The 14,849-nt window shown below is 39.8% G+C and overlaps 1 protein-coding gene across 5 annotated transcripts in view; it reads right to left on the reverse strand.

Moving 5' to 3' along the window:
• Nucleotides 1-1,762: 1,762 nt before the first annotated feature.
• The window catches only part of CHFR (checkpoint with forkhead and ring finger domains), a 32,018-nt gene continuing 18,931 nt past the window's right edge, over nucleotides 1,763-14,849 (reverse strand). For 3 of the 5 annotated variants that reach the window (XM_082324764.1, XM_082324762.1, XM_082324763.1), the window contains exons 15-18: nucleotides 13,878-13,965; nucleotides 13,595-13,702; nucleotides 12,427-12,499; nucleotides 8,922-10,109 (exon numbers count right to left, since the gene is read on the reverse strand). In XM_082324764.1, coding sequence (XP_082180890.1) covers nucleotides 10,067-10,109; nucleotides 12,427-12,499; nucleotides 13,595-13,702; nucleotides 13,878-13,965 — 312 coding nt within the window. In that variant the 3' untranslated portion in view covers nucleotides 8,922-10,066. Of the gene's footprint in view, nucleotides 1,827-5,274; nucleotides 6,772-8,921; nucleotides 10,110-12,426; nucleotides 12,500-13,594; nucleotides 13,703-13,877; nucleotides 13,966-14,849 lie in introns of those variants that run through there. The other 2 variants (XR_014229541.1, XR_014229542.1) reach the window with 2 other exon arrangements.

Here is a 14,849-nt window from a genome sequence, read left to right on the forward strand (position 1 = left end):
TTGAGAAGGGGAACGTCCAGCTGGAAAATCCCTGTCCCAGGCAGCGCACGTGGAGCGCCCGCACTTTCCACGACTTCCTGGCTCCAATACCACAGCTACAGAAAAAGTGGTGTAGCTGGACCACCAACAGTCCCTTCACAAAGCTGGTTGACAGCAGCGTGAGTCTTGCAGGGAGGGGAGGACGTGGCGGGGGTCTGTGCCCCGGTACCCCCAGCCGCTCGCTGATGGCACGCGTTTTCCCCTTGGCCTGCTGCTTTGCCTCTCCAACCTGCAGTGCGATACATATTTCAGTCCATCTCGCTTGGTGTATGGGAAACTCTTTTGCCTAACCATATTGTAATTTATTCAGGCTTTCCTGAAGTGCTAAGAAGCTGTATTTCCCAGCAGTTAGCACCTGGTTAAGAAATGATCCCTAGTCCAGAAAAACATTAAAAAATGCCTTCAGACTAGTTTATCTCATTGAATGGTCTGACACGTACCTTTTTTCCCCTGGTTATGCCTTAAATTTATTTTAATTGACGTATTACTGTTGCATTGCGAGGAATCCGTAGGTGTGGGAGGGATATCTAGGTCTCACTGACTGTAATCATCAAACCAACAGCTTGTTACAAAGCTAATAGAGGATGTTTCTTCTTTTTTAAGGTAATAACACAGGTTTTTGCTAAAGAATGCATCTCACCTCTAATATAACCAGGAATTTTAACTTTTAGTTCCCTTGGGATCAAAGTTTCTCAAGATAGCTGCTTTTCACGGCATGGCTACTAATTTATTATTATTTTGTGCAGGGTTTTCCTACGGCTGCAAGATCCCAAGGTGTCCCAACGAGAAAGGTAATCTCAGCCACTGAGATAGAGGGAGCATCAGAGACCATTTGCTCCGATTCATCTGCCAGTAATGCCTCGTACCCCCTCACTCTGTCTGCACAAAGGCAGCGGAAGCTAAGCTCCTGCAATTTGAAGAAGTCCAGGTTTGGGAACCCTTATTTTGGATTTTTAGCCAGTTCCCCTGACAGCAAACATGTGAGGTCCTTGGATCCCTCAAGACATCTAGGGGCAGCATCTCCAATTAACAGCCAAAGCCCCAAAAATCTTCTAGAGAGCTCCAATCCACTGAAAATCAACCTGGTCAATGGTTCGAAAACAAAGGAGCTTATGGCAGAAACAGATAAAAACAAACCGGTTTTTGTTATTTCTGAAGAAGGGGATGATCAGCAGCCCCTGGTCCTAGCAGAACATCTTAGTCAATGTGGAGATCATCTGTCAGAGCAAAATGCCGCGTATGCTCCAGCTGTGCCAGATAACCAGCCGGCGGTTCTGCCCGTTGAGGGGAACGGTTCTGCCAGCTTCACCTCAAATCTTCCCCTGTGGGCAAAATCCCCTGCTTTATACAAAGGCCACGTGAAGGCCCCTAGCTCCTCCAGGGACCAGCAGAGCTCGTCAGCTGGAGATGCTAACACTACGGAGACCTCACAGAACTGCGCTAGCCTAGCTGCTCCTACGCTATGCCAAGCCTCCGTCCAGTGATGCCCTCGGAAGGACTGAAACATCGGGTCACAAAAACCAGAAGCCACAGGGACGTGATCAGAGTGGAAGCTGTGCCAAGCAGCTGAGCGTGGCAGTCATAGATGGATGCAACTTTGTTGAGAGTGGTCTTTGCCTCCCGCCCGTTGGGACTGAGGTTACGAGGATACGTACCACAGCACAGCACAAATGCCACCTTCCCTTATGCTCACTAACCTCGTCTCTATTCTTCTGCATGAAATTTCCGTGTGGTTTATACAAGAAAGCATCCTCTGAAAAGCTGCTTCAGACTGCAGAAAACCTTTTCTGGAACGAGAAATGAAAGTTATCTGAAATGGTTGCATCGTGGTTTGTATCTGAAATGTAAATCAGTCCTCTGTCACTGGGGTATCACTTCAGTCTTTCTGTTGGGAGCTATGAGTTAAATTCTGTTTATAGCTATGCCTGTACAATCCAAGCCTTGCCAAGCCGAGGGTAGGAATTCAATCGTGCATGTTTGCGTGCAGTTTTGTAAACTTAATTTTAAGCATTTCATAACTTCTGCACTCCAGCACAAAGTTTACCAAGCATTACATCTCTAGTATTAAAGACCATGATTATCTCATATCCTAACTCTTTAGAGAAGCGTACAGACAAGCTGAGCAACCCAATACTGGATGCTAGTTCTATGAAAGTCTGATGTAGCTTCATCTTTGTTAGAGCTACATAGGCTTAAAACACCTCAGTCCACTCCATTTTTAAGTGACTCCTCATGGCAACAGGAGCATGTGTACAAAAACACTGCAATACTAGGAATAGTCTTCAGCATCCAACGCTTGGGTATTCGCAGCTGCTCTGATCCCGTATCCACCAGCTATTTACTGCTGGTAACGCACATTGACTAGAGAGCTATTTCCCTTCCTTCAGCAGGCAAGACTTAAAAGACAAAATTAAGTAGGGCAAACATTGAGTGCTCACTGCCTTTAGAAACGAACTACTAAGGGGCTGTGCCTCCCCGCGTGCAAATCCAGGGCATTCGATGGACCCTGAACCAAAGGGAAGCCTGCTGGTCCTGTTGCCCGTAATCACCCCGTCAGTATTTTAATTGCCTCCCGGTGATATTTTCCTATCTTTGCAAGAGACTCCTGCATGTTCAGCCCACAACTTAGAATTATTTTGCTTTCTTAAATGAAAGAAATTCCCTACGAAGCTGTATTTTGCAGCTGACACAGCACATTGTGTTAAAGCAATAGTATGTCATGAAACAGGTGTCAGAGAGAAATCTTCCGTGCAAGTCTTCCCCTATGCTAGCTGCAGTGTGCGTTCGGTTGTCTTAATCCTTCTATGTGAAGGCATTTAAGTCTGATTCCTGAAATATTTAACTGAATTATTTATGATTTCACCTGCTATTACAGCTTCCATTGGCCACCTATTAACGTCTGAGCTAGGCAACACAAGATTGTAGGCTTTGCCTTGTATTTCGTGTGTGTGTTTACGTGCCTGCGTAGACACAGAAGCCCTGCGTCTGGCAGCAGCGGAAGCGAACCCACGCGTGCCCGTTAGCAGTCGACGCCAACACGCACAGCGAACGAGTCTCCGCCTTTGTTAGTACCAGACCGCGTTGAGTAGCTTTGAAGCACAAAAGTCTGGCTCCAAGTTGGTTGTTTTTGTTGTTTGGGGTTTTTTTTTTTTTCTGTCGTTGTTTTTAAATTAACACTACGTGATTCAAAGGGAAGAGTTAATATATTTATGATTTAAGAAAATATTTAGAAGTCTTCAGTACTCTAATAATAACTTCCACTGCATTAAATTCATATACGTTGTAATTCAGAGTCAATGTTCTGTTACTTATTACATTTCTAAAGACTGAAGTACTAAAATCTACTTCTGAAAAGTACTTGTGTTCAGTTATTGACAATAGCTACATTTGAAGGGCTGGAAAAAGTGGCTTTTTCAATAAAAGCGTGTTTAACTATTCATTTCTGCAACGTAATGACACTTATTTTGTTCATTTTGCTGAAAGACTGAGTTGCACGGGCGTTGCCTCAGCGCACCAGCACGTGGCGGGGCCTGCGCCGGCGCAGCGACCTCCCGCGCGGCCGCTGCAAGGGGAAGAGCGCGAAAGCGGCTGCGCCCTTCAGTCAGCAAGCGCCGAGGGGCAGCTCCGCTTTGACTTCTCCTCAGCAGCCCAGCGAGAGGACGAGGTGGTCGCTTACGCCGACCACCTCTACTACCTGTCCGTGTAACTGATTTTTCCGAAGGGGTGAAGCCCGCTGCCAGAGGCTGCTTTCCCTGGGAGTCTGGATCTCCTTTCATACGCTGCTTATCTGACCGCTGCGTACCTCCTCCATCGTTGCCGGCTGTAGCAGTGTACAGCCAATTATACATGAGACACTCCATCCGATATCCTATGTTCAGCATGGACTATATCCGTAGCTATGTTGAGAGAGGCCCTCCTCTCCAAGAATACGCAATATCGAACAACGCTGCTGGTTCTCCGAGCAGCTGCGGCGCAGGCACCCCGCGCCTCGGAGGTGATGGCTTCTGCCAGCGGAAGGCCCCGAAGCCCCGCGCCGGAGCGGGGCGCGCTGCCGCTTCAGTTCCTGGCTTCTCTTTTGAAGTTCCTATTTTTTTTTTTTTTCAGGCAGATCCCTGAAATTAACTGCTAAAGAGGTATTTGTGTTTTATTTGTACCTTCAAAGAATTTATAAATATTTTTCTTCCTCTTACAGCTAAAGGAACGGTTTTGAAATCCTCCTCTTTTTTTTCCCCCCAGGAACAGAATCAGCTGCCACCCACACTCCTCAAAAAGCTCATAGCGCAAATTTAAGAAATTCTGAAAGCTCCGGGTGGAATAAAGTGCTCTAATACTCTCAGCTGTAAATATTGACTAGGATGAGTTTTTAAATAGTATTCCTTGTGGCATTTATTTCGTTTCTAACAGCTATATTACTTCTGAGAGCTATGCGGCCACTTTTTAATGACAAAAAGCCTCACAACTTGTGCACGGGCTCGGGATTCAGCTTTACCTTTGTGGTAACGCCGTCAGTTTACTGTGCTATTTTGCATACTGTAACTAAGCAGCAAATGGGATAAGCATGCTAAACACTTGCTGAAGAGGGGGAAAATAATTTCAATCACATTTGCATGGGAAAAAATGTCCAAAAATGTTACGGAGCTAGCAAACAGGAGGAGTATTCTTTTCAGTAAAAATGGATTTGCATAATGTTCACTTTTTTATAATTAATCATTCTGGAATATACTAGGCAATCCCTCTAGCCCATGGGTTAGGTAGATTGAATAGGACAGAAATACGTGGGCATTCCCTATTTTTTCATTGTTGAAACAGAGCTTCAAAATAAAAGCTTGAAGCTGTACAAGCTGACGAGAATCCTGTGTGCCAGGTTTCTTACTGTCCGGTAGGTAAAATGGTTGAGAATGGAGGCTCAACGGGAGAACAATCCAAAAGATTTAACATGCAGCCAATGGGTCCTAACTTTGAGGATTCAGAGTAGCATTCAGCAAGAAAAATCCATTTATAACTTCTTAGCAGAACCAGGAACCGAGGTTTCCTTTCAGAAATCTAACCTCCCTTTAGGAGCAGTTGGTTACAAAGCATCCTACTCGTAACTGTTTGGTTTGGGGGGGGGGTTTGTTGTTTTTATTTTTTTTTCCCCACCATGAGAAGGGCACGCGAGCCATAACAAAACGCATTTGACTCAAATAGTCCAGCCAGTTACTAGATTTTATTCTAAACAATTAAAGATTAATTTGGATTGCAAGGGAAAAAAAAGATACATCCTAAGCCAACACTTACCTAACGAAAGCAAGCAACTGAAACCCAGCAGCACTGAAAAGAATACCCAACAGAGACCAAATATAGCTTCCACATACATTCATGGTCTGTCTAGAAATGTCTTTGATGTTAAACCTCATATGGCACACTTAGCATTTTTTATAATTCATTTCCTATGGAAACTAATGAGCTTAAGGGTGAAATTACCTCATTGAAAGTCAAAATGGTGAAGTGCGAAGAAAAGAAGGATGACCTGAAAAGCAGATTTAGAAGCAATCTTTGCATATTAAGCATTGCTGTGGGAAATAGTATAATTAGTTTTCTTCAGAAGTTATTCCTTGGAATTGTGTAAGTGGTATTTCAGCTCCCAAACATCATGCAGAAAGAATGTTAGATAAAAATAGGTGGAAAAAATGCAAAATCCCCACACATTCTTTTTAAAAATCAAGAGATCCTTTCCTAACTTCCAGTAACACAGTGACTGTTGGTTTATTTTTAGAGGGCAGACTGTACAAAATAAGGCCCCCTTCCAGCAGAAATTTCTAAGAGGCCACAAGAAACCAGATTTGCTGAGCATAATTTAGAGTTGAGCATTCTTTTCTCAAACGCCTAACTCCTCCTACTTGAATCAACTTATTTCCCTAAGCTCTTGCCGTAGGCTAAGCCATCTGCGCTACGCAGTTCCACTGAAGCCTAGGAACTGATACAAAATGGATGTATTTTGTTTGCAGAATGAGCGAGTTAACGATTGATCTTTGAGTGTCAAATACCAAGATTTTTCTATTAAATTGAAGGAAAACAGTATCAGAGCTTAAACACAAATTATCCTACACAGTTGCCGATTCAAATACTTGAGGCACACCGAGGGCTCTCGGATTAACCCTGGCTGTTGAGGCGGGTACCTTGTCAGCTATGCCAGCCGCAAAAGGCCGTACATTTTGCCCTCTCTCACAATCACGCTACCATCTTTCTTTATTCTCTACGGAGGAAGTGCTCGGAAGAGCTTATGCTGTGCCAGAACGGATCACTTGGTAGGGCATAAATCCAAAATCAGCAGCTTCCTCAAACTAAGTTAGTTACAAGTCATTTGGTGACATAATGGAGTATAAAACACTTAAATCCACCGATCTAAGTGCATGGCAAGCCAAAACCATTACACGTTTTAAGGTCTATCAGCTTGTCTTTATGGCGTACAGAACACCACAGCATTTTCACTCCTACGTTACTTAACCTGAGTCTGAATTTCTCTTAAATTCAGTCTGAAGAACAAGCGACAGCTGGTTTACGAAAAGCAATATAGATTAGCTACAACATTAAAGGATACCCAGCTTCAAGGATGGGAATGGCAACAGCGCAACAATCCGAGGATACTGAACGGCAACTTGAAGCTTAACAACTCCGGCATCGCTGTCTTCCGCCTCAGACAGAATGGGGTGCGGACGAGTCCTCCTGTTTACTCAGCAAGGGAAGAGTTCTCTGCAGAAAAAGTTCTATTAATAGTAGCCATTTGAAATCTCATCATTTGTACAAATCACATCATTCTAAAGATGAACACAATGACAATCATTTTCCCTAGCCTGCTGTTAAATCAACAGTGGTATAATGCTTGTCACTTCAGCGTTTATAGTGTTCCAAGAAATTAAAATAGTATCTGCTTTTTTAAAAGTAGTAAACTTTTTTTTATGTACTAGCAACTTCAAGTCATCTTGTTGACAAAAATTCTATTTCATAGTTTTTCCCCTTACATCATTTGTTATAAACCCTGTAGAGATACTGATGATCCGTTGTGATATCATGTGACACTTTTAAGACAGTTTGAGAGCCTTTCTTGGAATGACACAAAACCTCGTGTCATCTGCAGTTACTACAAGCTCAAGGATGATATTTAGTTGTAAAATCTCAACATTCAAATAACGAATAGCTTGACCAAGCATTAGCAAGTGTTGCATACATCCGGTTCTGTGGTGAGAGAAAATGCCACGGAAGAAAGAGAAACAGACAACTTCAGTGAATTTTTTTTTTTTTTTTTTTTTTTTTTTAATTAATAACTTCTTAGTTCAGGAAAAAATAAATCACAAAAGAGAACTGGAAGAACTACTCTCCACCTTCTTTATAAAAGAACTTTCTCAAAGAGAGAGACTATATACCTTGTTCACCACTATGTCAAACCCTATCATAAATCACCTCAGTTTTCACAACATCTATTCTACCACATTTCATGCTCAGCTGCCAAATCTCTCTTATAAAGGAGGTGGGGGTGTGCTTTAGACAGGTTAAAAATATGCCGCACCTTTACAGTATTTAAACAATTACACCAAGCATAGTTCATACATTTATCACATTAACTATCACCTGGTAACCATACATTTAAAAAGGTCTAATGTATAGAGTATGTAATACCCATGACAGATACTCTTACTTACTTAAGAGCATATAAAGATCAGGATTTATTCACCCTCCCCATCTGCAAGTTAATTTCTCATCTCTTCCTGGTACAATATAAATGACAAAAAAATCCCTTCATTCCATTGCACTACCGCAACCCTATATGCATAGAAAGGCAGATTAATTATCTGTAACAGGGAAAAGGAAGAGGGGTTTATAAAAGGAGTCTGAAGAACCTCTACTGCACAGGTAGTTTAGATGTTAAGTACATGAGTTTTGTTGTTTGGGGGGTTCTCCCCAATTGTTTTTTTTCTTAATACATCCCTCTACAAACATAACTTGAGTAAGTGCAAGTGAGGTTGTACATAGTACTGTAGACACATTAGTCTTGACCAACAAAAAAAGTTCAGCGCAAGAGGCTTGAACACTAGCACCGTGACAAGTCTATGCTGAAAGCCCATCTGGGGTGCGGGAAGTGGTGAATGAGAATGCAAAGCACATTTCTGCATATAATGTGCAAAGGCTTGATCTCCACAACTGCACTCAATTTGCTACATGCACAGCCAGAGATGAAAATGAGATCAAAACCAGCTGGGAATGGTTGTCCTGAGAAGATACAATAACCATTAAAAAAAAAAATCTAAACATAAAATACAAATACAGAAGCAACAGAACATTGTTAATAATACTAAAAGACAGAAACACACTGTTGTTGTTAAAAGAAGTTTCAAGTATTATTCCAGATCCAATTTCAATCCTACTCACAGGAGAAAATGCCCAGAGATTAGGAAGAGAAGTCCACACCAAAGTGTATTTTTAATAGCATACGGGCATGGTCAACAGACCCATCCTTGCGACAGCTATTTTAAAAAATAAAAATCTAAACAGAAATGCATCATTCTAATTAGCATTCATATTAAGATGTGCATTACTGGAAGTAGTTGTTTAATTCGCTGACACCAGTAGACACGATGTGCTGCATCATTTGTGCTCCGTTATATCACAAGATATTGTGTGTATGCTTTTTAGCATCGAAGTATAAATCCTGCTCGTAAAATAAGGCATACTTAAAAACAACATGGTATCTACAGAGGTAATTTTGTATGCTTTCTTCTCATTCTGTTTCACTCTTCTAGGTGTGATGAAAAAGAAAAATTGGTCCCAGTTGAGGTTTGTCACCCTTAGGTACCAGATTATGAAGAAGCAGATCAGATCATAGCAATCTGGGGGGGGCATTGGGATTTTTTTTTTTTTTTTTTTTTTTATTATGCTTGGGACACTTCCTGAATGAGCTCTGCAGAAGGCATGAAAACAAAATCTACGTTTTTTAATGTCAGTGACACCAGTGTTCCCCTTCATCATCCCTATCCAGAAATGCCTCCATATTGCTACAATTTGTCCAAACTGAATTATTTTCTGTAAGATTGTTCCTTCCAGTAAAGCTGCTATATTCTGTTTTAAATTATAGCTTTTTCTACATTTTCACCAGTGTATGCATGCTAGAGAACAGCTGCATGGCAGAGGTACATATTAAGCATATGGTATCAAACAAAAAAAAGAAACACAAAAAATGAACCAGTGTGTCCTACTGGCTGCTCTATGTCAAAAGCACTGTTTGGTCTTCTGATATAAAACACTACAGAAGTAATATTAGCAGAAGTCTGTCCTGCTTCAAGTATTACCCCAACTTTAAATGTGATTTTCAAATTTTTGTGCAATTATTTTTGTAATTTAATGTGAATAAAAACATCAACACAACTAAACTAAGAAAAGAAACTGTACTACTTCCACTATAACACTGCACATATGGTAGAAGCTTTAAGTTGAAACAGCTGTTTAATGGACGGAATTTTTTTTTAAAGTGAATATTAACGTGGTTTCTAGCCCAAATGCAATGGGTAGCGACAAAATATCAGACTACCGCAAAATGCAGTTACAAACATACACTGACAATTTCCTTCTTAAATATTAATGGCTCTTGAAATATCCATCAGATACTTTTACAAAACATTTCTATTTTAAGTCTAAGGATTTTTCTTAGTTTCTTCACAAGTAGTGCAAATACACTCCTCATTCTTAGGTCTTCCCAAGATATGGCTGGTTTTTGTGTGTGTGATTTCCATTTCTGTTCTTCACTGAAGTGATACAGGGACACTGTAGTCATGAGGATGGAATGCAATGCTTGCTGGAATTCCTTGGAAAAAAAAATCTACCTTATTCATGTACAGCTGTAAAAGTCTACAGATTAAAAAGTTCACACCAGATTACCTGATGCAAAAGTTATTGATTCCCTGCTATGGGGGAACTGAGAAGATCCCCTGAAACCTTAAACTGTACAAGCAGTGTAACAGGTTTTTGTCTCCTCTCTACAGACTACTACAAGTATTCAGTTCTTGAATCGTGTTTGTTCACAAATGTGATTGAATTTCCTGAAATAAAAAAAAAACAAAAAGTATTAAAATGTAACAAAGTTCTCAGAAGTCAGGCAACAAAAAGAGTCAGCATCTTTCACAGGGTATTTTAAATGTTAAAAGAGCTTAAAGCAGAACACTTACATGCTAACATATCTGTTTTTCAGAACCTGTTTGGATCGTACTCTACTACCATGTTATCTGTAACAGGATTTTCAACATCTCTCCTGCCTAACCCTTGTTAATTTTATTATGCACACAGAAAACCTGTTATTAAAAGCATTCATCTATACTTCTGCATACTTCAAACTCAGAAGGCAATTAAAAGAGGAAGCAGTGAATTAATTTTGCCCTGTGAGACATTAGTAATTTTTAGTAGACAGCATTACACAAGTCACTCAGAACTAGAATTAACCAGCCTAATAATACGTTTCAACATAAACATGTTCTTTCACTGGCTTAGAATCTTCTTCCGGAAAGAAAAAGAAGTTTTTCTCGTTCTGTATTATTTAGGTTTTATGGGAATGGCAAGCCTGCCTTCATGAATTAAACAGATAACGCAATTTTGTGTGAGGCAATTCTGTCCAAGCCTCAAAGACATCTCACTACCCATTCTGTTTTTCTCTTACTTGGGTTATGCATGCCCTGATGCATAACTGAAACAGGAGTTGGGGCGTTGAGTGTGTAAATACATATACATGTGGAAGAGATGACGCAAAAGAGACCATGAATTTTCTCCCTCTTGCTGAATTAGATCAAAGATTAGAAAGAAACCTTGCTTACATAACGAAACTACTTAGCAAAACAGTTTAGCTCAATTAAAAAAAAATACCATAACTGGGTATCTAGGAGTGGTATAACAGGATTGTTCGCTTTTATGGATTTTAGGAACTAAGAGCAGCAGCCAGTAAAGTTCTAGGAACAGCTAATGCTTGAAAGAAAAAAGGGGAAAAAAAAAAAAACGGGGAGAAGAAAAAGAGGAAAAAAAACCTGAGTCATTTCTATTCTAGATAGAATTATCCACCACGATATGAACAAAGATGACTGGTGAGTACTTTGATACTGACTTAACTCTCTAACATTTCAAAACAAAATCTCCTCTGGGAACACAGACAGTCCTGTAATGTGAAGTTACAGATAGCAGTGGTACTTTGAATTACATCTGCAACTTAAATCCCAAATTACTTTTGAAAGTTATTTGCTAAAACCCTCTGAATTTGTAAGAGACTGGGGATGAATATTTTACAAGTCTTTCTTATGATCTGCTTGCCTGAGCTGTACAGACTGGTTATTTTCAACCTACAGTACCTGAAATATTAAAGGAATTATGTTAAGTGTGTATGTTCATTGCAGCATTAGAAAGATACTGCAGATTCTACTACTCATTAAAGCAATTCCTCAATAGGGGGTAACAGCTCCTCTGTCTTAAATTGCACTGAGAACGTAGAGAATTATTCATAAAGCAAAAAGGATTTTTCTACCCTCCCTGGAACCAGTTAGCTCTTAGGTAGATAATTTTTGTTTTGTTTTACAAGTCTTTAATATTTGTCTTACCACACATGCATCTTTTCCTAAGAATGAAATTGCATTGGTTATCAGTGGCCTTGATTTTTTTTTTAATCAAGGACCTTGATTTGTTTTGGATGGACGTTGCTCGTGAACAACCAGATACCAGAAGTCCATGTTCCCTAGATGTATTAAAACACCTGAGAAGTAGAAGGCTAATCTCTTCTCAGGCTCAGTATTTCATTTTCACCATATGCCAGATTGCTTGGGTCAGAGGCATAAGACCTAGAAACATCTCCAAAACCAGGAACTGCTAAGCCACACCAGGTTCCTAGTGTTACATGCTCCAAACTTCTCCTGCTTCTCTTATTGCAAATTATTCCCACCAATTTATCCCTTCAAAGCATGTTGCACTTCACTAGGAGAGTCTCTCAGTTTCAAATGGAAATCGCACAGGGCTAATTATTGTATATACAATGTTTTTAAGAGGCACCCAGACATGAGCAAATGAGCAGCTGCTTCAGTGGGAGAAGAATAGGAATGAAGTTGTGGGTGGAAAACAAGACTCAAGAAGTGTCAGCAATGGGTTACATCAACTTACAAGCGCTAGCGGTGCCCTTCTGACATGCAGGAAGGGCTCATTTCAAAGTTGTATAAAAGCAAAAATGACAAAAAAACACCAACCCCCAAAGCTCACCCAATTTTGCTTATGCTGCAACAGTGTTACTCATTCAATTTCTGGCATGTCAAAGGTTGGGTTTTTTGTTGTTGGTTTTTTTTTTTAGAAAGATACAATTTAGAAGGTGGTTTTGGTTTCTGAATAACTTACATGGCATGATGTGCTTTGACCTGAGTTCGACAGTTGCGCCCCCAGTAGCAATCAGGACGTGATGTGACAGTCACTACAGAAAGAGCAAATGAAATGCTACCTTTATTACAGAAGTCATTAAATAAGGTGATGTAGATTATTAAGCCACTGCAATGGTGGTTACTCAGAGCAGGCTTTGTAGAGAAACAAGACATGATTGGCAAGAAACGACTGTAAACTATATTGGTTCACCTTTCTAGAAACAAAGCAAACACTTAGTGAAGGACAAAAAAATTCATTCTGAATATTAGGCTCACGCAGACTTATGATGAAAGGCTTTGGTTCTCAGTGCTATCAACTGAAATTTTACCATTTAGTTTAATAGAGATGGACTTTAGAGTTTAAGACACTGGGCATATGTCTAGATACATTTCCATACAAAAGAAAAATGTATTAATTTGCATAGAGTTTGTTCTCTTCCCCCCATTTTTACAAACGTAACTCAGCTGTCCAGCAGGCTGTTACACTAAAATGAAAAGCACTACTAAGGAGAAACAAGGTAGACTGACTGTCTCTCATTACGCACAGCAGCAGAAGCAGAGGTCTCAACAATTAAGGACAGGGAAGCTGTTGCTAGCAACAGGAACTAGATGGACAAAAGTAACATTTGAAAGTAGACTGTTGGAAGAGCTGCTCTTCCCAACGGATTTAGGATTGAAGGAGGCACAGTTGCTTGCATGCTATTTTGTACTAAAGCCGTAAATGTAAACATACTTAGAATTAATTTACAAAACCATTCTTGTTCCTAGTTGAGCGCTGGTAAAATGTGAAATTGTTCAGGAGGTGCATCATTTTATGTATTTAAATGGGAAAATAAATTTAATTACAGCAACTAGTTCCTGTTGACTATATTCTGGATTTTACTGAATTCCTCTTTTCACTATGCAGATAGATTTATTCTACAGATGAGAAATCATACTGAAAGAAAAGATTCCATTAGGGAGTCTGACAATAACTATATGCAAACTTAGCAGCTGACAAGGAAAGCAATCAGCATAAGATATTAGCCCTGAAGAGAGATTTGCGCTGTGGCTACATGAAGGTGCTAAAAACCCATGGATACCAGGATGAAGTTGACTTTAACTCTTCAAATGACTTTTCCCCCCTTACTGTGTGAAACAACCCCCACCTGGCAATTCAGCAACAGGAATATTCTGCCTGTACTGGTAGGCAAGTTCTCGAAAGCTGCGAAGGCCACAACAGTAGCAAAGCACTGTGTTCCCAGTAATTCTGTAATCTGGGGAGAAAACCAGTTTGTACATAATGTCAGTGTAAGGCTTGAGAAATCAGATTTAAGAAAAATGTCACGATGGCACTGGTTATGTCCACAGAACTTCAAACCTCTCGATAATGTTACTGAGTTATATATAGACAAAGAGCTATACATGTGCAAAAATGAACATAACACATACCTGACAACATAAAAACTCCTCTTTGAAGAGCTAAGAGACTTTCGTTTAACATATTTTTCCATGTCAAACCCCTGGATGCCAGGTAATCCTGAAAAGAGTAATGTAAGTGTTTAATCTAGAAAAATCTCCAACACTAAAGAGCGACCAAGCCATTTACCCTCAAATATTTCCAAATCTAGATCTAACTAGGTTTTCAAAATGGATTGATGCTGATTACAAGTAGAAATTAAGTATCTTTAACTTAATTAGCATGATACTTTCAGATCACCAAAAAAACCTTCCACTCAGTATCTTTTTTTTTTTTTAGATCCCCATTTTTCCCAAAGGAATGCAAATAGATTCATTTCAGTCGCTCTCATTTACCTTAAATCAAGATTTCATCTGGTTTACCTAATTTAGATAACCCCGTTATAGTATGGACAAAATATTTTCCATGCAACCTAGCATAAAATTTAACTTGTCTGGGGAAAAAATAAAAAAATATTTAACAACCCTTGTTTTCCTGGTATTTTTTTAGTGAATTATTTTCCCCTTAATTAATATTTTGGATGTTACACTTTAGACTGTAGAAACTGGCTTGCCTAACAAATAATTCACACAAGTAAAATACTTTTATGATTTAACAATCAAATATATCTGAATTCTACAGTGTGTCTATCAATCCTTTAAACTCAAATTCAGAAGTTATGTCTAGAATTTTGGCCTTCTTGGCACCTGTCAGGCATACACATTGGAGAAATTAAACATCAGGACTGCATGAAAGTGATTTTTTGTTGTTGTTCATTTGGGTGGTATGGGAAGAGCTGACGCTAAATGGAATGCATCTCTAGAACACAACGCTCTCTTACACAGAGGCTGCAAGAGCCAAATTATCACCCCAAAATACTTCCAGTCTCTACACAGTAACTATAACTTTGGTCCAGCTGAACGTTAGGGGCTCATTAAATTCGTCTTTTAGAATCAGGTGCTGCA

The sequence above is a fragment of the Platalea leucorodia genome (genome assembly GCF_965183815.1).
Source record: "Platalea leucorodia genome assembly, chromosome: 12".
NCBI lineage: Eukaryota > Metazoa > Chordata > Aves > Pelecaniformes > Threskiornithidae > Platalea > Platalea leucorodia.